This window comes from Mauremys mutica, chromosome 5 (genome assembly GCF_020497125.1).
Source record: "Mauremys mutica isolate MM-2020 ecotype Southern chromosome 5, ASM2049712v1, whole genome shotgun sequence".
Taxonomy (NCBI): domain Eukaryota; kingdom Metazoa; phylum Chordata; order Testudines; family Geoemydidae; genus Mauremys; species Mauremys mutica.
Genome location: NC_059076.1, coordinates 140,102,684 through 140,127,219, shown reverse-complemented (window position 1 = coordinate 140,127,219; position 24,536 = coordinate 140,102,684). Strand labels below are relative to the sequence as shown.

The following is a 24,536-nucleotide window of genomic DNA, read 5'->3' as shown; positions in this document are numbered from 1 at the left end:
GGGGAGGGGGGGAGTCCAGCGGGGCCAGGGCTGGAAGCCAGGTTGGGGCGAAGGCAGAACCTCCAATCCCCACATGCATTTCCGATCCCTCTCTGATTGGCTGCCTTTCCCATTGCCCTGCCTCCCAGGAAGAACAGCCAATCAGAACTGCGGCTGGAAGCAGGCAGGGCTCTCTCCCCTGCTCCTAGGAGCCCACACTGCTTTCACGGGAGGGGAGGGGAGCAGAGACCCCAGCAGCTCAGGGCGGCTCTGCCACTTGTCCCCCTGAGCCCTGTGAGCAATGGGACTGGATGGTACAACCCCTGATCCTCCCCTCCCCCAGCAACACCTGGCCTGGTGGGGGAGGGAAGGGAAGGGGCTCCGCTGCAGCCTCCAGGGCTTGGAAGCGGGAGGGCGAAAAACTGGGAGCTGCAGGAGAAGCCGGGCTCCGGCTGGGGGGCAGAACTGGTTGCTGAGCTTGGGACGGGCAGTGTGGGGGGTGAGAGCTCCTGCAAGCGGGGCCCAAAACCCCATGCTGGGGGCGGAGGCTGTTAAAAATCTTCTTCTCTTTATCGCTCTGAATACTGCAAGTGGCTGTTGAAGGGGGCATGCAGAGTTGCCTTGTGCTCGGGGGCTGGGGGTGAGGTGGGCTTGCCTGGTAGGGGAGGTGCGTGCTGGGTTTGTTGCATTTCAAAGGTGGTAACCCTCGGCCAGAGATGGGGATCGAGAGCAGTGAGGAGAGAGATTATATCTTTGAGGGCCATCAGTATGCACGACACCACCCCAGGGAGGTAGAGGATCTCAGGAACCTCTTGCCAGGGGCTTAGTCTAACCCAGCCACGGTTCACGGGATACATGATACAGTGGCTTAAGGTCCAGCTTTGCACATCCCCCGGAGGCAAATGACCCACCCCCTTCTCTGAGAGCAGCAGGGAGCACAGCAGTGGGTCACGGGGGAGAGTCACCAGTCAGAACGGCAGCCGAGGACATGCCAAGGGGCGACTGGAAACCTCACTGACTCTTCCTGTTTGCAGGGCAGTTGTCGCCATTTCGGGGGCACAGGGCACTGGAGAGACAAGGTGAGTGTGCGCTATCTTTTACTGGCCCCACTTTTAGTGCGAGGGAGAGAAGTGGGGCCAGTAAAAGATGTCGCCTCCTCCACCTTGTCTCTAATTTACTCCGCCCGGGCACCTGTGCTGCGTTCGTCACCACTGGCTCTGAGCCTTCAAAGAGCGAGTGCCAAGTCACGCTGGGCCCCACTTTCAAACGTGGCTGCCTACGTCAAGCACCCGAATACCACTGGGAGTCACCTAAACGCCGGCTGAGGCAAAGGAGGTGCCTGGGTCAGGGCTGGCGCAACCCATTAGGCAACCTAGGCGATTGCCTAGAGCACTGACATTTGGGGGGTGGCGACTGCAGCAGCGGAACATCCAGCTGCCGCGGTCGTCAGTGGTATTTCAGGGGTGGGACCTTCCGCCGCCTCTGTCGGGGGAGCCATTTTGGGGGCAGGACCTTCCGCCGCCTAGGGCTCCAAAAAGGCTGCCGGCGCTCCTGGCCTGGGTCAGCATTTATCTGTCTAAATCCCTCTTTGAATCAGCATGTCGGTGTCTGAGATGCATTTTGCTCTCTAACTTTAGATGCCGCACTTCTCTCCCAGGCTAGTACGGCGTTGGGCAATCAGACCTCTGGCAGTTCTTAATGGTTGGGTCAGGGGACCTCCAGCCTGTCCTGGACCCCCATCTCCCTCCAGATCCTGGGAAATGTGATCTATGCTCTAGCAAGATCCAGGGGTGAGATTTCCTAAGTGACTTAGAAGGAGAGACATCCCCTATTCCTAAGTCACTTAGGTGCATTCGAAGCTCCCAGCCCCCATCAGGCTAGGTGGGACCACAGAGCAGCAAGATTTAGAAGATGGCTAGTTCAGGCAACATAAGGAGAAAACAAGATCTTCACAACTGGTGAATTTTTGACAAAACAGTTTGGGCGGGAAGTGATAAGGCAAATTGTATTCAATTGAAATTGCAGAGGTGAGAAGGGGTGGGGCAGGCAGAATGTAAATGCCCAACGGGGTTGCAAGCAGGATATCTGGGCTAACGCACCGTCCCCTGAAAATATTGCTGTGGGATCTTTATTGTCCACAAATGGTCGGGACCAAAGCGTTACCTCTCTTCTGTGCCTCCAGCAGCACATCAGCCCCACCACCACACTAGAGCAGTTAATTCTGGGATTTCCTTGGGTGGTTCCTTATCTGGACGCTGTACTAACCTCCCTATAGAAAACCTCTGCTTAACTTGAGAGATTGGACAACGTGAAAGCCGCGCTGCAGGCTGCTGCACATTGGCAAAGCGAGAACCAAAATTGGGAGGCCCTTTTGTCAGGCTTCTAACGGAGCGTTGTAAGCAATGAATGATACATCACAGAATAGATGCACATATAAGTGCTCAGCTGATTATGTCTGGTGAGTGATAGTACCTGGTACATCTCATCTGTAGAACTCAAAGCACTTTGCAAAGGGAGATAATCATTCTTCCCATAGTCCCTAGTTCTTCACGCACCTGCTGGAAGCCTTCCAATCTCTCTGAGCTCAGGCAAGCCAGCGCGGCTTGCAGCATGTCCTGAAGGTCCACGAGAGGATTAGTTCAGACCAAGAGGGAGTGACTTCCAAAGCTCAGGGTATGTCTATGCTGCATAAGCCCGGGCTCAAGCCTCACGCCCCTTGCGTCTACACTGCACTGGTGCTCACCCAGGGCTTGGACTCAGGGCCCTGCATGGCTGGAAGGTCCAAGTGCGAGTTAAGTCAGGACCCAGGGTCCAAGGCCTATTGCAGTGTAGACGCAGCCCTGCTTGACTCGGGTCCCAGGAGAGAGCCAGAAGTATCCCACAATTCCACGGGACAACTTCCTCAGGCCTCTCTATCCCAACAGTCTGCTATCCACTCTATTGAAAATAGAAGCTACCCCCCCTTTGCAAAGGGCAGCAGCTCAGGCCAGCGTTAACCCATTCTCTTCTGATCACCGATCTCCAAGTGCTCTACCAGGGATCTGCCTGGGTTTGCAACAGCAAGTGAACCCATCAAGCCTTTTGCAAAGTGAGCTGCTTCCTGGTAATGTGCAGGGCAGGCAGGAAAGTTTTCCCACAGTGCACCATGGTCCTAGGGCTACAGCGGCCAACATTTCGGCGGGGGGGGGGTGCTAGGGACTCTGGGATATGGTGACTTTGACTTGGGTCTGAGCACTGCAGTGTGGACACCAGAGCCCTAGGTTCGAGCATGGATTAGAAAGGTCTTCACACAGTGTTAAAATGCAATGTGGATGTTCAGGCCTGGGATTCCACTCGAGCCCCACTTCCCCTGGGATTACATTGCAGTGTAGCCAGACCCTGAGAATGTTGCCAGCTGCCCCTTGCTCTTATACAGACCGGATGCTGCCAGCTGCCTCCCTCTCTCATACAAACCAGCTGCCCCCTGACTGCCACAGTGGCACTAGGGCACAGGGAGAGACAAGGTTTTAAATAAGCTGGTCCTAGACCATTTGGGGCCAGACACTCCGCACGCTGGGCGCTAAGGTCTTTAGAAAAGCTGCCGGATGGCATCACAATGGGAGCTGAGCTCATTGGAAAATCCTGATTTTCCTGATTTCGGTGCCCATTATGCCACGTGTTAATGTTTATGGCTGGGGCCATGGGGCCAGGGAACCCCCAGCCTGTCCCGAACCCCAATCTCCCCCCAGATCCTGGGAAATGTGATTCATGCTCAACCTGTAAATGCTAGCGTTGCTCCTTGCAGGTTCTGTTCAGATGGACCTCAACCGGATGCCAGCACCTGCCAAGACAGCTGAGAAGTGCTCCTTAAACCTCCTGGATGAGACCTTGTCCTCTGACCGATTTGTGTCGCTCTTTGAGCAGAAAGCTGTCAAGGGCTGGTGGCCCTGTGTTGTGGAGGCAGAAGAGAAGAAGACCATAGCAGTAAGTCCCTTCGGCTCACTTGGCATCATCTATGCTTTTATCTCCATTGTACAGGTGGGGAACTGAGGCTCAGAGAGGCTGAGTGACATGCCCAAGGTTACAAACGAAATCTGTGGCAGAGGAGGGAATTGACCTTGGGTTTAGGCTAGTGCCCTATACCCTGGTCCATACTTCCTCTCCTAAGGGTTTTCCAGCTTTTGTCACAGCACTGGGCAAATCATTCAGAACAAATCATTTGTTGTCGTGAATGTTGCCTTGTTTTGTATTCTCAAATTTCTCATGATTATTCGTGTGCCCTAAGATCCTCAGTCATCGACCAGGGCCCCATTGTGCTAGAATGGGGCAAATGGAGCAAAACGCTGGTCCCCGAATGAGAGTCTGATAGTTGGAAAACTGAACTGTTCTGACTGGTCATTGAGGTCACGTGGTCTGTTCCCTGACTGGATGAGCACTTAGAACCCAGTGAGCGCGCGTGATTACATATTGAAAATTCACTTTTTGCAAATATTCTCCATTAGTGGCTCAATATTTGTTGTTTCCTCAGACGTTGCAGCCTGGCCACTCATTCGCTAGCCCTTCCATGGAAGACTAGGCGGAAGGGATATGTTCTTGGCTTAAGAATATGGGTGAATCTAGCTCAGCCTCCTCCCACAGAGTTCTAATTTGAAACAGAGGAACCCAACAATTGCCAGACTGGAGCAGACCCACGGTCCATTTAGTCCAGCGTCCTGGGCCAGTACCCGAATCCAGCAGTAGCAGATGTGGGATAATCACCCTGATCCCTAAGAGTCAGCCATTGGCTGAAGCCCTGAAGCAATTTTCCTTTCCCAAGTCAGTGTTTTGCTCCACAGAGCCAGTTACTCTATTTCCTGCCTTTTTTCCCATGCAGGGTAAGTTGGAAATGACCTTGGAGATTGTGACAGAGCAGGAGCAGGAAGAAAGGCCGGCAGGGATGGGCCGCGATGAGCCAAACATGAACCCGAAGCTGGAGGACCCCAAGTAAGAGCTTGTTGATTCTAAACCAACCACAGGGACCCGGAACACTTTAGAAGCAAGTTGAAAAGACAGGGCCCCTGGGCCAAGAGGTCACAAACTACAGAGGCCCAATCCAGCAAACACTGGTTACAGTGGGGCATTAGCGCTCACTGCCATCTCTGTGTGTCTGTGCACTCAGATGGCACGTACTGCCCACCTGTACCCCATAGTACCCAAGGGGGCTCAGATGGCACGTACTGCCCACCTGTACCCCATAGTACCCAAGGGGGCTCAGATGGCACGTACTGCCCGCCTGTACCCCGTGGTACCCAAGGGGGCTCAGATGGCACGTACTGCCCACCTGTACCCCATAGTACCCAAGGGGGCTCAGATGGCACGTACTGCCCGCCTGTACCCCGTGGTACCCAAGGGGGCTCAGATGGCACGTACTGCCCGCCTGTACCCCGTGGTACCCAAGGGGGCTCAGATGGCACGTACTGCCCGCCTGTACCCCGTGGTACCCAAGGGGGCTCAGATGGCACGTACTGCCCGCCTGTACCCCGTGGTACCCAAGGGGGCTCAGATGGCACGTACTGCCCGCCTGTACCCCGTGGTACCCAAGGGGGCTCAGATGGCACGTACTGCCCGCCTGTACCCCGTGGTACCCAAGGGGGCTCAGATGGCACGTACTGCCCGCCTGTACCCCGTGGTACCCAAGGGGGCTCAGATGGCACGTACTGCCCGCCTGTACCCCGTGGTACCCAAGGGGGCTCAGATGGCACGTACTGCCCGCCTGTACCCCGTGGTACCCAAGGGGTTTCAGATGGCACGTACTGCCCGTCTGTACCCCGTGGTACCCAAGGGGGCTCAGATGGCACGTACTGCCCGCCTGTACCCCATTGTACCCAAGGGGGCTCAGATGGCACGTACTGCCCGCCTGTATCCTGTGGTATCCTAACGTGGGCTCAGATGGCACGTACTGCCAGCCTGTACCCCGTGGTATCCAAGGAGGCTCAGATGGGATGTAGTGCCAGGATGTGCCCGTGGTATCCAAGGGGTCTCAGATGGGAGGTAGTGCCAGGACGTGCCCATGGTATCCAAGGGATCTCAGATGGGATGTAGTGCCAGGATGTGCCCGTAGTATCCCAGGGGGCTCAGATGGGAGGTAGTGCCAGGATGTGCCCGTGGTATCCCAGGGGGCTCAGATGGGAGGTAGTGCCAGGATGTGCCCGTGGTATCCCAGGGGCTCAGATGGGATGTAGTGCCAGGACGTGCCCATGGTATCCCAGGGGCTCAGATGGGAGGTAGTGCCAGGACGTGCCCATGGTATCCAAGGGGTCTCAGATGGGAGGTAGTGCCAGGACGTGCCCATGGTATCCCAGGGGGCTCAGATGGGATGTAGTGCCAGGACGTGCCCGTGGTATCCCAGGGGGCTCAGATGGGATGTAGTGCCAGGATGTGCCCATGGTATCCCAGGGGGCTCAGATGGGAGGTAGTGCCAGGACGTGCCCATGGTATCCCAGGGGGCTCAGATGGGAGGTAGTGCCAGGACGTGCCCATGGTATCCCAGGGGGCTCAGATGGGATGTAGTGCCAGGACGTGCCCGTGGTATCCCAGGGGGCTCAGATGGGAGGTAGTGCCAGGATGTGCCCGTGGTATCCCAGGGGGCTCAGATGGGAGGTAGTGCCAGGATGTGCCCGTGGTATCCCAGGGGGCTCAGATGGGATGTAGTGCCAGGATGTGCCCGTGGTATCCCAGGGGTCTCAGATGGGAGGTAGTGCCAGGATGTGCCCGTGGTATCCCAGGGGCTCAGATGGGATGTAGTGCCAGGATGTGCCCGTGGTATCCCAGGGGGCTCAGATGGGATGTAGTGCCAGGACATGCCAGTGGTATCCCAGGGGGCTCAGATGTACCATGGCTACATCTAGTCAGTACATATCTAGCGGGAGCTCAGCTGGCATGTTCTGCCTGGACACACCCAGGATACCTGTGTGGGGGTTCAGCGGGCACGTTCTGCGGGGCGTCTGGGGGTCCGACTGGGCGCAATCCCCCTTGGAGGTGCCTGTGGCGCTCAGCAGTCGCTAAAGGCTGAGGGGGGCCATCCTGTGCAGCGGTCTCAGAGCTAACCCTGACGCTCCTGGTTGCAGGCGCCCGGAAACCTCCTTCCTGTGGTTCACCTCCCCCTACAAAACCATGAAGTATATCCTGTGGCGGCGCTTCAAGTGGGTCTTTCTCATCGCCATCGTGGTCTTCATCCTGCTGCTCTTCATCGGGATTTTCATCTACGCCTTCCCGGTATGATGGCAGCAGGGGCTGGAGAAACACGGCCAGGCCCCGAGGCAGCTATTAGCACCAGCCCCCACGCCGTGGCTACGCTGGCATTTCACTTCCCCATTTCCCACCACTGCCCTGCCGGCGGCACAACTCCCCCCAGAGCCCTTGTTATTCTGGCCACACCTCGTCCCTTCAGAGCAGGGGTAGATGTCATGGTAGCTACGCCGCAGGGGGTCGCCTGCGCTACCCCATCTCCATTGCTAGCGCAAATGAGGCTGCCCCAGGAATAGGGATGGTGGGGGATTTCCAGGGTCTGTCTGTCTGGATTCTGCTGTGTTGTCAAGTCATATGCCTTTTCTGTGCCTCAGTTTCCCCAATGTGTAGAATGGGGGTGGTGATTATACTAATCCCAGCCTCGCGGGGTAGGCGGTGAGGTTTCATTGATTTCCAGCATGCTTTGAGATCCTCAAGTGGAAGGCCATCCAGGGATGGAAAGCGCTGCTGCTGCCTTGAAGAGAAAGGCAGCTCCCCCTAGCCCCCCCCGCATTGAGCAGTAGTGAAAGTATGTTCAAGTGTAATTGGTTAAAGATGCAGGGTCGTTTACAGGGATCCAAGCAGCCCAATCTCTCATTATCAGGGCTTGGAAGGAGTGTTCCGCTGATATAATGTATGGAACAGAGGGGAAAGGATCCCACCTCATTAATCAGCACAGTGGCTTTTTCTGCCTTGCGTTCAGTTCCATTTGCAAAACAAAATAAATAAATAACCAACCCTCCAGCCTTCCAGCTTGGCCTTGGGATGGGTTTCAAATCCTCCTGTTTTTAAAACACTGAAATAATTCATGCTGTGTTTTGGATCCCATTCCTCCCCTCCCCAGACTGATAGAAAAATGACCTACCTCTTTCTTTCCAGCACTTAACAAATTCTGTGCCGTGTACATCTATAAACCCCACCCCCCTACCCCCCACTCTTTTGGGGTAATTTATAACTTTATCCAAGAGAGAGGCTGCATTTGCAGATTGCTTCGTGTGCAGCCATAAAGCAAAGTGCTCAATGTCTCCTAAGCACTGTAATCTCTTTCAAACCATTTGAGATCACGCACAATAGATTGTTCTGGTGGACAAAGATATGATGGGATTACAGCTCTGGAGTTCCTGGCTCTCAGCTCTAGATACGTCTCTTTATCTCCGGTTCCCCATCTTTACTAAAGGACAATAATACTTGCCTCGTCTGAGAAAGGATCAGTTATTTGCTAAATATTATTTAAAAAGACATAATTATACAAGTGTGAAGCACCGTCCCCTGCTAGACAGAATCAGAAATGGCTGGTTGTGTTTCATATGCCCTATACTGCAAGCAATTAATGAAGATTTTCCTTAGCTCAAGTAGCAGGGTCCGTTCTTGCTGAACAGGAGGATCTCTGTTCTAGCCCTACTGTCTCCTTTAAGTTTCCAGTGGTTTAGGATTTGTTATGATATTATGGTACTAAAACTAAGTGGAGGGAAACAAAAATCCTTTAGCTCTAAATATTGATTTATATTCATTATTGCTTGTGTTTTTCTCTGACTGTTCATAGCAAATTGTTGTTGTATTTCATTTCACTTTGGACAGGCTTAGTCATCTTTCTTGAAAGCTAGACTGTTTCATGGAATGTTTCTGTTTTCATTTATTTGAAATGGCTTCCCCCAGATTTTTGGGTCACTGGGTTGTCTATCCCACTCAGAGATTTAGTTCCTTTCCTGCTCTCTTAAATATCAACCTTTGGCACTAAAGCTAGAACAGTGGGGATGGTTTGTGTATTGGGGTTACCCCTAGGGTGATCAGATAGCAAGTGTGAAAAATCGGGACACTTTCTTTCAGAGGTGGGACATAGTTGCATATATAAGACAAAGCCCCTAATATTCTGTTCATAGAATCATAGAATATCAGGGTTGGTAGGGACCTCAGGAGGTCATCTAGTCCAACCCCCTGCTCAAAGCAGGACCAATTCCCAACTAAATCATCCCAGCCAGAGCTTTGTCAAGCCTGACCTTAAAAACCTCTAAGGAAGGAGATTCCACCACCTCCCTAGGTAACCCATTCCAGTTCTTCACCACCCTACTAGTGAAAAAGTTTTTCCTAATGTCCAACCTAAACCTCCCCCTCTGCAACTTGAGACCATTACTCCTTGTTCTGTCACCTGCCACCACTGAGAACAGCCGAGCTCCATCCTCTTTGGAACCCCCTTTCAGGTAGTTGAAAGCAGCTATCAAATCCCCCCTCACTCTTCTCTTCTGCAGACTAAACAATCCCAGTTCCCTCAGCCTCTCCTCATAAGTCATGTGCTCCAGCCCCCTAATCATTTTTGTTGCCCTCCGCTGGACTCTTTCCAATTTTTCCACATCCTTCTTGTAGTGTGGGGCCCAAAACTGGACACAGTACTCCAGATGAGGCCTCACCAGTGCTGAATAGAGGGGAATGATCACGTCCCTTGATCTGCAGGCAGTGCCCCTACTTATACAGCCCAAAATGCCGTTAGCCTTCTTATGCTGGGAAAGGCCTGATAATGTTGGGATGTCTGGTCACTCTAGATACAGATCTTTGGCAAGAGTCACTGGTACAGCTCAGAGTGCGTACATTAAAGGACAATCCATTATATTATTATTTGGATTTCAGTAGCCCCTAGAGGCTTCAGCCAAGAGCAGGGCCCAGTGTGCTAGGTGTGGCATATACAGACAGTAAGAGACAGTCCCTGGATCATATGTTCTCAGGTTGGGAGTCATGAGCAGGTGTCAGTGGGTTCTGACGGCCTTTCCTTCCCACATTGGCAATGGAAGGATGGGGGAGGGTGTTCCAGGTAAAGGGGAGGGGAAACTCGGGGAAGTCGCATTATGGAAAAAAACCGCTGATCTATACAAACAAAGGTGGGAGAAGAAGATACATGGTGAAAACGGAGACACGGAGAGCTAAAGGCCCCAGAGCAGCAGAGAGCTTAAAGATTTTCATAGAATTGTAGAAGCAGCAAAGAATCCTGTGGCACCTTATAGACTAACAGACGTTTTGCAGCATGAGCTTTCGTGGGTGAATACCCACTTCTTCGGATGCAAGACGACGAAAGCTCACCCACGAAAGCTCATGCTGCAAAACGTCTGTTAGTCTATAAGGTGCCACAGGATTCTTTGCTGCTTTTACAGATCCAGACTAACACGGCTATCCCTCTGATACATAGAATTGTAGAAATGTCGGACTGGAAGGGACCTTGGGAGGTCGTCTAGTCCAGTTCCCTGGTGATGAGGCAGGATCAAATAAACCTAGACCATCCCTGACAGCTGGTTGTCTAACCTGTTCTTAAAAACCTCCAATGATGGGGATTCCACAACCTCACTTAGAGTTAGCAAATTTTCCCTAATAGCTAATCTAAATCTCCCTTGTGGCAGATTAAGCCCATTACGTCTTGTCATGGACATGGAGAACAATCAATCACAGTTTTCTTTATAACTCCTTTGACATATTTGAAGACTGACTATCAGGTCCCCCCTCAGTCTTCTTTTCCCAAGATTAAACATGCCCATTTTTTAAACCTTTCCTCATAGGTCAGGTTTTCTAAAGCCTTTAATCATTTCTGTTGCTCTTCTCTGGACTCCCTCCACTTTGTCCACATCTTTCCTACACTGTGGCGCTGTAAGGTAGTGTCCTCACAACCCCCAGTGCCCCCTTGTGTCAGGGTGCGATTCTGCAAGGGGCCCCTGTCTCTGGTGCCCCCTGCAGGCTGTCTGCCTCTCACCAGGTCTTCCATGGCTCGGCCGTCCAGCCAAGTCCCAAAAAGTTCAGTCCCCTTCCGGGTTAACAAAAAGGTCCAAGTTGAATGTTCACTAAATATCCCAGCACAAAAGAGCTTTTGACCTCCTTATGGGTTATTCCTTGTCCCGTCCTTTGGGGTCAGTCTTCAGCCACAGCCTAGGCTAAATATTTCTTCCATTGGGCTTGTATGCCCCTTCCTCGGGGCTGTTAGGAGAACTCACGCCTACCCTCTACTCCGGGTTCCAGCTCAGGGACCGTGTATTAAGCAGTTAGGGCTGCTTCTTCTGGTATCCTGCTGTTTCCTTGGCCATGTCCTAACTCCAACCCTCCTTGTGCAGCTTCCCCACAGCTTGGGTTTAACACAACCTCCCTTTGGTTCACAGGCTTCTGGCTTCTCGCTAGAGCATCGTAGCTTCTCGTTCCTCTGCTGAACCAACCACTCTTCCGCCCCTCTTGGGCTGATCCTCTCCCTGTGGGTTTCTCTGAACAGGGAGGGACAATTGTGTAAGACTCAGGAATCGATGATATAGTCTTCTTCACTGATGCTGCAGTCTCATGGTCTAGGCTGGGAATCCCTCAGACAACTCCCTTCACTTGAGTACTGGGATGCTGAAAAACTGATATCCCCGTTCTGTGCAAGGAGTTTTTTGCTGTGGTGGAGCTGGGATTGTGGTCTATGTCGTCCACAGCAGTGAACAGACCACCACAAATCTTTAGAAGACAGACAACATTTCTCATCTTCATAGTGTTGGCATGCACTGTTTGCCATGTTGGGACAGATGGCCAATGCTCTGTCTTAGGAGATGGACAATCCACATTTAAAGATGGTATCCGCTAACTCATTTTTTTCATGCCTGTGCATGAAATGTCAAACTAATGTCGACTGGTAAAGATCTTTCTCAAGCTGTGTCGTGGTACTTCATGGCGATGGATATTGCTGTTCTACAGCAAAAGGTGTGCCAACATAAGTGTAGTTGGATGAATGGAAATTTGTTCTGAGTTTTAATGTTTGGACCATGCAGGATCATGGACATCAGTGCCAATAGTGACTCAGGTGCAGATCTTGCTTGGCATCCTGGGTCAAATGATCCAGTAAATTGTGTTTCATTTGAAACATGTCCCTTCGAATAATTTTTGCTGTTGTCAGAGTCTTCCTCACATGCTTTTTGGAGGGTGTGTCCGATATCCTTGTTGAAGGCAAGGAGCACATCATGTCCTTTGTGTGCTTGGACACCTAGAATATGTGAGAGGATACAGGATTTTAGGTAGGTGCTGTGAATGCTCCCAGCCAGCCACTCGCAACTGTTCTAATCTAGTGGTATAGTGCCATGGGAGGTCTGCTAGTTTAAAGACTGGAGTCAGAGCTTCATTCAGTCTTGTCTCTTCAGTGAATGCTGTCAGTTCAGCAAAGGCAACCCCGTGCAACATCTTCTCTATGCTGCTTTGCTCACTTTTCTTCTCTCTGACTTTGTTGTAGAGACGGACCAAACACCTTGCACAATACTTTGCTTCCTGCCCCATGCACTTAGTTTTGCAAGCCAGCGGTGTTCTTGCAGCTGAGGCGCACACTTGCAGACTCGATTATCCATACCAAGGGTAGAAGCGTCTTCTGGTAGTATGTTCATTTCTCAAATAAAGCACGCTTCTTTTGCTGGAGGTCCTTTGCGCTGGTCACTGAAACGTGTATTTCCTCGGCAGTTCATCAGGGTGATCCACAGCTTCTTGGTTCTTTTTTTTCCCCTCAACCCTCCTACCATGTGCTCATCACTAAACTTGCCCAGGTTATTTAGTGTCACAGGATGTTATCCAAGGAGGAATTGTCTTTCCATAGATGGGCCTATGAGTACAGAGCTAGAGAGCCCTCCTTGCTTTGTACTGTCCAGAACAGTGTTGTCAAAGGTCCCAGATCTTGAGGTGTGTGGAACCTGTTTCCATCTCCTTACCTGGGGTGCATCTCCACCAGAGACTCCTGGGGACTTGACAGTGCCGGAGCTAAGGCTTACTGTGAATAGAATATAAGAACATAAGAGTGGCCATACAGTGTCAGACCAAAGGTCCATCTAACTCTGTATCCTGTCTTCCGACAGTGGCCAATGCCAAGTGACCCAGAGAGAATGAACAGAACAGGGAATCATCAAGTGATTCATCCTGTCGCCCATTCCCAGCTTCTGGCAAACAGAGGCTAGGGACACCATTCCTGCCCATCCTGGCTAATAGCTATTGATGGACCTGTCCTCCAGGAATTTATCTAGTTCTTTTTTGAACCCTGTTCTAGTTTTGGCCTTCACAACATCCTTTGGCAAGGAGTTCTACAGACTGACTGCACGTTGTGTGAAAAAATACTTCCTTTTGTTTGTTTTAAACCTGCTACATATTTATTTCATTTGGTGACCCATAGTGCTTGTGTTATGAGAAGGAGTCAATAACACTTCCTTATTTACTTTCTCCACACCAGTCATGATTTTATAGACCTCTATCATATCCCCCCTTAGTCACCTCTTTTCCAAGCTGAAAAGTCCCAGTCTTATTAATCTCTCCTCATACGGAAGCTGTTCCATACCCCTAATCATTTTTGTTTCCCTTTTTTGAACCTTTTCCAATTCCAATATATCTTTTTTGAGATGGGGCGACCACATCTGCATGCAGTGTTCAAGATGTGGGCGTACCATGGATTTATATGGAGGTAACATAATATTTTCATAATGATTTCCAACATTCTGTTTGCTTTTTTGACTGCTGCTGCACACTGAGTGGATGTTCTCAGAGAACTGTCCACAATGACTCCAAGGTCTCTTTCTTGAGTGGTAACAGCTAATTTAGACCCATCATTTTATATGTACAGTTGGGATTATGTTTTCCAATGTGTGTTACTTTGCATTTATCAACACTGAATCCCATCTGCCATTTTGTTGCCCAGTCACCCAGTTTTGAGAGATCCTTTTGTAGCTCTTTGCAGTCTGCCTGGGACTTAGCTATCTTGAGTAGTTTTGTATCATCTGCAAATTTTGCCACCTCACTGTTTACCCCTTTTTCCAGATCATAGAATCATAAAAGATTAGGGTTGGAGGAGACCTCAGGAGGTCATCTAGTCCAACACCCTGCTCAAAGCAGGACCAACACCAATGAAATCAGCCCTGCCAGGGCTTTGTCAAGCTGGGCCTTAAAAACCTCTAAGGATGGAGATTCCACCACCTCCTTAGGTAACCCATTCCAGTGCTTCACCACCCTCCTAGTGAAATAGTGTTTCCTAATATCCAACCTAGACCTGACCCACTGCAACTTGAAACCATTGCTCCTTGTTCTGTCATCTGCCACCACTGAGAACAGCTGAGCTCCATCCTCTTTGGAACCCCCCTTCAGGTAGTTGAAGGCTGCTATCAAATCCCCCCTCACTCTTCTCTTCTGCAGACTAAATAACCCCAGTTCCCTCAGCCTCTCCTCATAAATCATGTGCCCCAGTCCCCTAATCAATTTCATTGCCCTCCGCTGGACTCTCTCCAATTTGTCCACATCCCTTCTGTAGTGGGGGGACCAAAACTGGATGCAATACTCCACGTGTGGCCTCACCAGTGCCGAATAGAGGGAAATAATCACTTCCCTTGATCTGCTGGCAACGCTCCTACTAATACAGCCCAATATGCCGTTGGCCTTCTTGGCAACAAGGGCACACTGCTGACTCATATCCAGCTTCTCGTCCACTGTAATCCCCAGGTCCTTTTCTGCAGAACTGCTGCTTAGCCGGTCGGTCCCCAGCCTGTAGCGGGGCATGGGATTCTTCGTTCCTAAGTGCAGGACTCTGCACAGATCATTTATGAATATGTTGAGTGTCCCTCCAGATCCCTTGGGGACACCACTATTTACCTCTCTCCATTCTGAAAACTGACTATTTATTCCTAGCCTTTGTTTCCTATCTTTTAACCAGTTACCAGTCCATGAGAGGACCTTACCTCTTATCCCATGACAGCTTGAAGAGCCTTGAATTTCGATCAGAAAGGAACCTGTCAAGAAACAGAAACAAACCAGCTGACTCATGAATTGGGTCCCATGCCCAATGTAATAATGCCAGCTTCTGGCAGCCATTGTCATCAGCCATTCCAAGAGCAAATGGCCAATCCGTAGGTCCAAGCCATGGGCTTTCTACAGTAGGAATTTGCCCTGGCATAGTTCCTGCCATCCGTGGCTCTCACAGTTTGATTCTGCACCCCCATTTAAGTCCAGGGGAGATTTACAGTTGATTTAATTGGGTGCATCCTCAGCTCATTTTAGAAGCATCAGTGAAATTAGCTCCACAACTAAACTGTGAGCGTGGGGAGGTATTTTACTCATTGTACAGAGGAGAGAATTGAGAAGGCCCCAGATGAGCAGAGCACCTAAGGACTTAGGGGTGGATTTAAGCACGTTTAGCCGATTCAGGGGCTAAGTGACTTTTCCAAAGTCATAAAGCAAGTCTGTGATAGATCTGAGGATAGAACAAAGATCTCCTCAGGCCTAACCTCAAGACTTACTCACAAGAATGTCCTTCTTCCCACCGAGGCTTTCTGCAAACAGCAGAAACAATATTTTTTGGCAATATTTTAAAAAAGAAAACCCTATTTGCACTTCTATTTCATGCTGTTTTGTGAACCCATTGCTTTTTTTTCATGATTTTTTTTGCCATATACCACATTTTCCCACGGAAATGTACCAAAATCCCAGTTTTGTGGGCTTTGCTACAGAAATGTTGAACTTTGGCAGATGATTGGAAATTGACATTTTTCAATTGACGATGAAACCATTTCCACTCGAAAAACATCCTGGTTTTGAGCAGAAAGCTGCAAGGTTTGGCGGGTTGTCTCTAAAATTTGTCAGGTTTTGCAAAAATGGAAACAAAATATTGAAAAGCTGATAGTCTGAGGTTCCTGAATACAGTGGAGTCTATTCCACATAGCCGGATTACTTGACAGCCTGAACTAACTTTACTTATACAGTGGTTGCCACTTATAATCTTTACCATTACCTCTGCACATAAGGACTCTGATGGTGATGTGCCCTGGAAATTTCCTATCCTTCTATATACCCTCTACCTAGTCTGCCATCAGGGGCATCTTTAATCAGCAGGCTAAAGCATAATAAAATCCAGGGGCTGGAAGCTGAAGTTAGAAAAATTCCAAAGGGATTTATGATGCTATTTTTAACAGCAAGTGTAATTAACTACTGGAAAAACTTACCAAGAGCTGTGGTAAATTCATCATCTCTTGAACTCTCTAAATTGAGATTGGATGGCTTTCTAAAAGATATGCTCTAGTTCCACCACCAGTTGTCAGGCTCAATACCACTCACTTGGGGCCTGATCCAGTGTGCACTGAAGTCAATGGAAAGATCCCCTTTGACCTAAATGGGCTTTCCATTTGAGCTTGACTTAATAAGGAAGGATATTGCCTTCCCCTATGCACGTCACTGGATGAAATTCTCTAGTCTTTGTTAGGCAGAAGGTCAGACTAGAGACTCATAACAGTCCCTTCTGGCCTTCTGAATCTATGAAATGTAGGGAATACCCCGGTAAAGTTATCTACCTGACAAAGTGCTTATTGTCAAGATTTTAGCGGCCACCAAAATACAAAAATGTAACGCTTCTTCCAGCTGGATTCTGCTCTGTTTTTCACACAGCTGTTTACTCCTCTTTCAAGCTCTTATTTGTGCTGTGCAAGCTCAGCTTTGCTTCCATTGCCATTAATTCTAATTACAGCTTGCTTTCTGCACTGATTGATAATCCTAGTTGGCTTTCAGCACTTCGTTAATAGAAATTCATAGCTGGACAGGAAACCTGCTCCCCTCCAGAATGAAACTAGTCAAATCATAAAAATAATACTATTCTGGAGGACAGACTCGGAAAGACAAATGACGTGTAATTAATTAGAAAGTTCTATTCCACTGGAGGCTTTTCTAATGACTTCTGGTAAGCAGCCCCAGTTTTGCTCTCCTGATTTATGGCATTATTAGCGATGCTCAATTGGCAAACAGCCTCCTAATCCGCTATGTGTTGTAATTTATCATGATGCCTTTGGTCAAACTTTACTTGTGCTTTTCAAAAGAGCTTGCTAGTAATGTGCTTTTCGTTTTTGTTTTTTAAAAACAACAGAGTGACTCCTTGCGGAGCAGGTGTGTTATAAGCAAGACACGAGAAGTAATTCTTCTGCTCTACACCATGCCCATAAGGCCTCACCTGGAGTGTTGTGTCCAGTTCTGGGCACCATATTTGCAACAGAAATGATGAAAGGTCTAGAAAACATGACCGAGGAAGGAAGATTGAAAAAATTGGGTTTGTTTAGTCTGGAGAAGAGAAGACCGAGAGGGGACATGATAACAGTTTTCAAGTACATAAAAGGTTGTTACAAGGAGGAGTGATTTAGTTGGTGTTGGTCCTGCTTTGAGCAGGGGATTGGACTACACTAGATGGCCTCCTGTGGTCTCTTCTAATCCTAATCTTCTATGATTATAGGAGGGAGAAAAATTGTTCTCCTTAACTTCTGAGGATAGGACAAGAAGCAATGGGCTTAAATTGCAGCAAGGGAGGTTTAGGTTGGACATTAGAAAAAATGTCCTAACTGTCAGGGTGGTTAAGCACTGGAATAAATTGCCTAGGGAGCTTGTGGAATCTCCATCACTGGAGATTTTAAAGAGCAGGTTAGACAAACACCTGTCAGGGATGGTCTAGATAGTACTTAGTCCTGCCTTGAGTGCAGGGGACCTGACTAGATGACCTCTCGAGATCCTTTCCTGTCCTATGATTCTAAGCTAGAACATCCTGTGCCAATTAAATTCAGTGTATTTGGAAGAAACTTCCAATTTGGCTGGGGGGCATGTGTGTGTGAATCAAAGCTAATTTAAATATAGCTCTTTCCAAATGATATAAACGTGCCTATTAACATATTTCTATTAGGTCTTGATAATCAGCCTTTAACCGGCATGTTACTATCATCTCCTTTTTAAAGGGGGGAAGACTGTGACATGCCCTGGCTTTATTTTGTATAGTGCCTTCCGTGCAATCAGTATCCCGAGACACTTTGCAGTATACAGAATTGCAGAAGGTGGTCAAAATCACAGAAACCAGTAAAGGGACGATGTATGGTGGTGTGGATTGCGGGGAATGCCACATTGCCCCATGAGGCCAATAACAGAGGGGACATGCACTAAGAGGAACACACAAGGAAGTGAGAGGGGGAAGCTTTCAGCGGAGGTCGAAGCAATACGGGGAGTCTGTTCTAGAGGGCAGGATCTGCAGAGAAGAAGGTTCTTGCATCCATGGCAATGAGATTAGACAAGAGCACAGAGAGGGAGCAGGTGCTAAGGGGCCAGTGGGACTAGAAAGAGCGATTGGAGCAGGTCAGTGGAGGGTTTAAAAACTCAGTTGCAGCAAGGAGGCTGGTGATGGGGCTGTTTGAGGCCGGGGCTGATGGGAGGAGACAGGCAGCAGCACCCTGCACACGCTTGTGTGGGAAGAGGTGTGACTTTGGATATCTTAAAAATAAGATGGAAAGAGAAAACAGAATGGGAGAGTTACTACGATGGTCTAGTGACTAATGAGTACGGACACCTCTGTTCTCTACTGGATGGAATCAGAAGCACTTGTCAGTGTATCATAGGCCCTGTACCACTGCTAACCAGAGGCGAGTCCCTTTTAGCTCACATGTAATAGACCTGTCTTTTAGCAGACTGAGGATGTGAGTTCTATACTGGTTTCTGCCATGAAGCTGGGACTGTGCAGCAATGTAAAGGAAGAACATTTTAACACATATGTGCCGTTATATTGTATCTGCTTTATGTCCATTCTTTCCCTCCTGTCATTTCCTTCCCTTCCTTAGAACTACGCTGCTATGAAACTGGTCAAACCTTTCAGCTGAACCAGCACCGGCGCATGCCAGAGAGTCTAGTACGTCCTGGGATACTGCACGGCACCCTTTGACATCAGTGACCACTTCCCGTCGCCCTGCGTTGCAGTACAGAGACGGAAAAGAAACACACGCTCTTGGATGCTAGACTGTTGCCAAAAAGCCGCTATAACTTTGCAACCATGACGTATGCACCATAACCTTTCAGAAGCAGCGTGTAACCGATACCAGTTTGGAATATTTGTTATTTTACCCTTGTTTTTATGCTGCATTCTGTAAAGCTTGAATATCAATGCACCGCTGAGAAAAGGCCTTGTCTGGTAGGGCGCGGTTAGACTGCGAGGCTTTCCGGAGACAGCGTGGATGACTGACCATGCAGTCCTTAGCACAGGAAATGGGGGCTAGTGGTCCGCATCATAGCCTACGAGCCAAGTGCTCTTGAGTTCCAGTCACACCTTTCTCGGTGGCCTTGCATAAGTGTCTCTGCCTTAGTTTCGCCCTCTGTGCAATGTAGAGGAGTTAGCTGGTATATAAAGCCTATCGAAGATGAAAAGCACTGTGTAGCGTAAGGCGAGTTACAATGCACCTATTGCTCCTGCTGAGGTCAGTGGGTGTGATCTTTGCCTGCATAGGGACTGCAGGAGCAGACTGTGAAGAGGAATAGGATTCGAATCTAGAATAACCAAATGCAAGGCAGGATTTGGTTGTAATTACTGGAGCAAACCTCCCTCGCCCTTCAGCAGGGGTTCTGCTTTCAGAAGGGCTACCAGGATTTCTTTCTATAGCACTCTTCATTTTCATATGCATCCCCTAACCAGATACACTCCTCATCACAGTATGCAGACATGTTAAAGAGAAACAGAGTGAATTCATACTGAAGGAATAAGCACATGAGCCAGACAATGCAATGTTAGTTTCCCGTTCCCTCTCCTTCCCTGAAGAAACACATCACTCCAAATGCAATGTTAAATTAAATGATGGCGACACTAATGAAATATACAACATTACAATCATTTTAATGCACCTCAACTTCTAAATTAGGATTTGGTGATAAAAGGCAATAATTTAAAACACACTCACTATCTGACCTGTGGAACTCACTGCCACATGATATTATTGAGGGAAATAGCCTAATGCGTTTTTTTTTCTTTTCTCTCTCTCTCTCTTTTTTTAAAGGATTGGAGGCCAAATTCTGTGGTGCCTAATCAGTCCAAATTCCCATTGAAGTAAGTGGCAGTTGTGCCCGAGTAAGGATCGCAATATTTGGACATGCATATTTCTCTGTATGAGAGCAGCGTTTGCATTTCCTTTTGTTGCCCATCCTCATACTTCAGGGCAAAATATGATCACTAGCTGGGCTCAGGAATTAATTCCCCCCTCCCCCGGTATAGCTAGGTGGATTAAAAGGGTTTTATATCTTTTTCTAAAGCTTCTGGCCTTGGCCACTCTTGGAGGCAGTATCCTAGACTAGATGGACCTGGTCTATTCAGGTTGTTGTCCTGTGTGCATTACCCCTGTAAGTGAGCACTTTCCAAAATAAGGACGTGAAAGGCAAAGACCAATGTCCCTTTCTGACAGGGTGACCAGACAGCAAGTGTGAAAAATCGGGATGAAGGTGGGGGGTAATAGGAGCCTATATAAGAAAAAGACCCAAAAATCAGGACTGTCCCTATAAAATCGGGACATCTGGTCACTCTACTTCCTGATACGGTTATTCCACTATTCCTGTTTTCTGTGGGCTCAATCCTATCCACACTGAAATAAATGGAAGCTTTCCCATTGACTCCAGTGGGATGGGAGTTTGGTCCAGTAGGTCGGTTTCACTCAGTACCTGAACCCTCTATATGTTTTGCAAAGTGTTGCAATGAAAGGTGACCCTGTGGTTCCCATCCAGCCCGGTGCTTAAGCCTGTGTTTAAATGGAAGCCCTGAAGACGCGCATGATTAAGTGCTTTGCTGGATCGAGAGGAGAGGAAATGAGCCCTAAATCCCTTATACATTGTTATTAATTATTGCGATAGCACCAGAACATGCCAGTCCCTTTGCAATCACAAGGGACAACAGCCCCTGCCCTGAAGAACATACACAGTTCTGAAAAGAAATCACCAGGCTGGCTCAGATCAAGAATCCATCTATCCCAATATCACGTCTCCAACAGTGGCCAGCCCCAACTGCTTAGAGAAACGTGCAAGAAGCTCTGTCAAAGTCAGTGATGGAATAGCCTGCTGATGGGGGAGTTTCGTCCTAACCATAAGAAGGGCCAGACTGAGTCAGACTAAAGGTCCATCCAGCCCAGTATCCTGTCTTCCGACAGTGGCCAATGCCAGGTGCAGTTATATAGTTGCCATTCCGGTCCCCAAACAGCCCCCAGCCCCACTGACAGGCATTTCAGGTCAGAAACTGCATCCATGTTTGTAGTCATCCGACTGCTGCATTTTAGTCAAAGTTGGGTTAAACTAGAGTCCAGCCTTTCCCCAGGAAGAAGATTGGGCTAAGAAAGAGAAGTGTATTGCCAAACCCCTGTGTTATTTGCACCCAGTATTTCATGTCCTTTTCACATCTGTGTTGGCTCCATATGTTTTGCAAATGCACCTGTGCCTATGTGGGCGTCTCATTTATTCCTTCCTCCGTACCCAGCCCGTGTCAATGTATTATGTTCTGTACCTTCTGCTGGCTGCAGGATCTTCTTACTCTGCACTGATTGCAAAGAGGCACCATCAAAGCTGCAGTTGGGAATCAGGCAGAAAATTCCACTTCTCTTTTCTTCTTGCATCTGCTTGTAGAGTCCGTGAAATTCCTTATCCCAGCACATTGCTATATAACCTCCAACCCTCTCAGAAAGAAAACCTCAGCGCCAGCAACCCAGCAAGGATAAACCACCCTGCCATAACAAACCAATGCGTGCAGCCAGATGCTTATTAGCAACCCTAAACCAACAACCACTCTGTGCACCCAGCACTGACAAGCAACCCTACCATAGCAAACCCACATTTGCAGCTCAACTCTCACAAGCCGTCTTGCACTAAGAAACCACTGTGTTTTCCCCAGCACTTACAAGCAACCCTACCATAACACACCAGGGTGGCTGTTCAGTGGAGGTGAAAGAACATTAATAAAGGGGACTGTTTCAGAGTCCCAGGCATCCAAATATGCATGGAACAAAACGACTTGGATGGTATTGCTTTAATTTCATCCCCATAGGAGTACTTGTGGCACCTTAGAGACTAACAAATTTATCCCCATATAATACTCTCCACGTTCCCTAGTTCAAACCATAGGGCCAGATTTTCCTCTCAGAAGAGTTTGCTGCTCCCACAGACTTAACTGGGCAAAATGGGGCCCTGAATCGTGAAAGAAGAAAGATCAAATGAACGTTAATTTCATGTCGCAGCACAAAGAAGCACGTGCCCCTGTCTGTCCGCCTGTTGCACTCTGTATTTTTGCTGCATCCCCTCCCATCACCAAAACAGATGAGAACTGAAGTCATGCGGAGCGTCTCCTGGGTCATGCTGCTGTTCAATGCGGGTTGAAAGGGAGGGAGCCGGAATGTGTATGTATCACCTGTTATGCCTTAGATGCGATATTGCAGATTTCACTGTGGTTACAAATGAAACGCTATGAAAGCTGCTGGTTCCCGGTGTGTTTTATTGTCCGAAGTGCACAGCCTGAGTGGGTTTATTGTTCCTTTCCCCACCCTGCCCCCGACATGCACACAAAATGCATCTGATATTTGATGCCCCTTCCGCGCCCTCGTTGCTCACTTCCGGAGGGTACGGGCAAGGCTGCTGACGCATGTGAACTGCCCAGAGACAGCGTGTGGAGAGGGAGAGGAGACGGAGACGGCGTGGCTGGGGAGGCGGCCAGGAGAGAGGATCTAGGACGTTACGTTGGAGAAGCTTGGCCTAGTTGATGCTCTTCAAACCCTGGCAGAGCCCAGGCTGGGGTGAGGAGCCAGGGGCTTTGTCACCAGGGGTAGAAGCCGGTCAGGGCAGCCCCTGGAAATGGTTCACGTGGGACACACAACTACCGCTCTCTCTCTATGGGGCCCGGCCTCACTCAGGTTTGGCCTGGTAGCCCCGCATCATGACAGAGGCCGCTGAGCCGAACTTCGGTGAGAAGCGACCGTTCAGTTTGCGGGCCCAAGGCAAATGGCCCCTTTTGCCTTCCTGGGCAGCCCGGCCCCTGCCAATGGTGCACCCCGTGCAGAACATGGGTACAGCTGCGGGCGCCAAGGGAGTGGGGAAGCCTGTGCCTACGGATCTCCCACTGTGCAAGGAGTGGGGGCTGCATGCCTTGTCGCTCCCCCCCCCCCCCGGCAGCAGAGGCCTGGCCTTTGGGAGGGGCTGGGGAGCTGGAGGGACGCTTCGAATGAGTCCAGTCCTGTGAGGCACCGAATGGTGGGTCTGCCTCAGTTCCTCCTACCAGCGGGGTGTGCTAGATCTCACACACCTGCATGGGAACTTGGCCCTGCTGAGCTGGCTTGCTGCCAAGTCTGATTTTTTCCCAGCATGCCTTCCTGGGGCCAGCCCTTTAAATGTGGCCGAGACGAGCCGAGGCAGCCCTAGTGTAGCTGTCCCGTGACGGCGGGGGGCTGCCTCTCTCATTCCCGTCCAGCGGGGGAGCAATCGCCGCTCTCTTTCCCGAGGCAATGACCTGTTCTGCCAGGGGGCTCAGAGAGCCAGCGTGAAACGTGTGTAGGGCCCAGCTCTGTAACACACCATCCACGAGTTCATGGATAGCAGCAGTGCGGGCTAATGGACAGACGACCCCAGGTTCAATTCCCAGCTTGGCGCTGAGTGGCTGCATGGCTGTGGGCAGGTCACGCCCCCCCCCCCTCTCGCCGTGCCTCGGTTTCCCCTCCCAAACCTTGTCCCTCTCATCTATTTCCGTGGCAAGTTCTTTGGGGCAGGTGCTTGCTTTGTGTCTGTACAGCGCCTGGCACAATGGGGCCTGGCGCTCCATTGGAGCCTCTAGCTGCTGCTGTGATACAGGTAAGAATAGTAACCCTTCATGGCACGAGCACAAAATCAAAGGGCTGCCATGGGGCTCCGTTCCAGGGGCTGCTCTACGGATCCAGTCACAGGATCGGGGCCTTCACACATGAAATTGCGTAACGGCTTGCCTGCCCTGGCAGGGGTGGGAAATGTTATTCCTGCCATGTAATCACTGGGGAAGCTGAGGCACGGAGCAGGCAAAGGGATGGCCTGAGTCTCACATGCTGTCGTTTGGAGTTCCAGGGCTGTGTCTGTGTCTGTAAAAGTTAATTACCAAATGTTCCTCTGCTTAAACCCTTTTGTGATGCTTGTTTTTATATTATTTCCTTGGTCTTTAACTCTCTGTCGTGGCTAATTGAAGGCTGGAGTTATGAAGTGCCTGGGTTCCCCTTAGGGGACACCCAACAACCTGCCTTTGTGTTTGACACCCGGGTCAACTCAGCCCTGCGAGGCGGAGGGCCTAGGAGATTAGATGCTGGCAGGCTGCCAGACCGCAAACGGGCTGAACTTTGTTAACCTCCGGCAGGCTCCTCTGTCTCCAGTTGGGAGTTAAAAACAAACTCCAAGCAGGGATTTTGGGTGGGGCAGTATTCATTGCCGGCGTTCAGAAGAGCAGGTTAACCCAGGCCGGTCATTGCAATAAGACGATGTCCAGCAGGGTGGTGTGTTAGCGGAGGGGATCTGCGTGCTGCAATGGCTGGCCA

The 24,536-nt window shown here is 49.7% G+C and overlaps 1 protein-coding gene across 7 annotated transcripts in view; it reads left to right on the top strand.

Annotated features, from left to right (window-relative positions):
- DYSF (dysferlin) overlaps nucleotides 1–22,455 on the top strand; it is a 288,276-nt gene extending 265,821 nt beyond the window's left edge. For 6 of the 7 annotated variants that reach the window (XM_045018205.1, XM_045018204.1, XM_045018206.1 and 3 more), the window contains 4 exons: nucleotides 3,764–3,942; nucleotides 4,832–4,941; nucleotides 7,065–7,212; nucleotides 18,813–22,455. In XM_045018205.1, the coding sequence (XP_044874140.1) occupies nucleotides 3,764–3,942; nucleotides 4,832–4,941; nucleotides 7,065–7,212; nucleotides 18,813–18,851 (476 nt within the window). In that variant the 3' untranslated portion in view covers nucleotides 18,852–22,455. Of the gene's footprint in view, nucleotides 1–3,763; nucleotides 3,943–4,831; nucleotides 4,942–7,064; nucleotides 7,213–18,812 lie in introns of those variants that run through there. The other variant, XM_045018208.1, reaches the window with a different exon arrangement.
- Nucleotides 22,456–24,536: the final 2,081 nt, after the last annotated feature.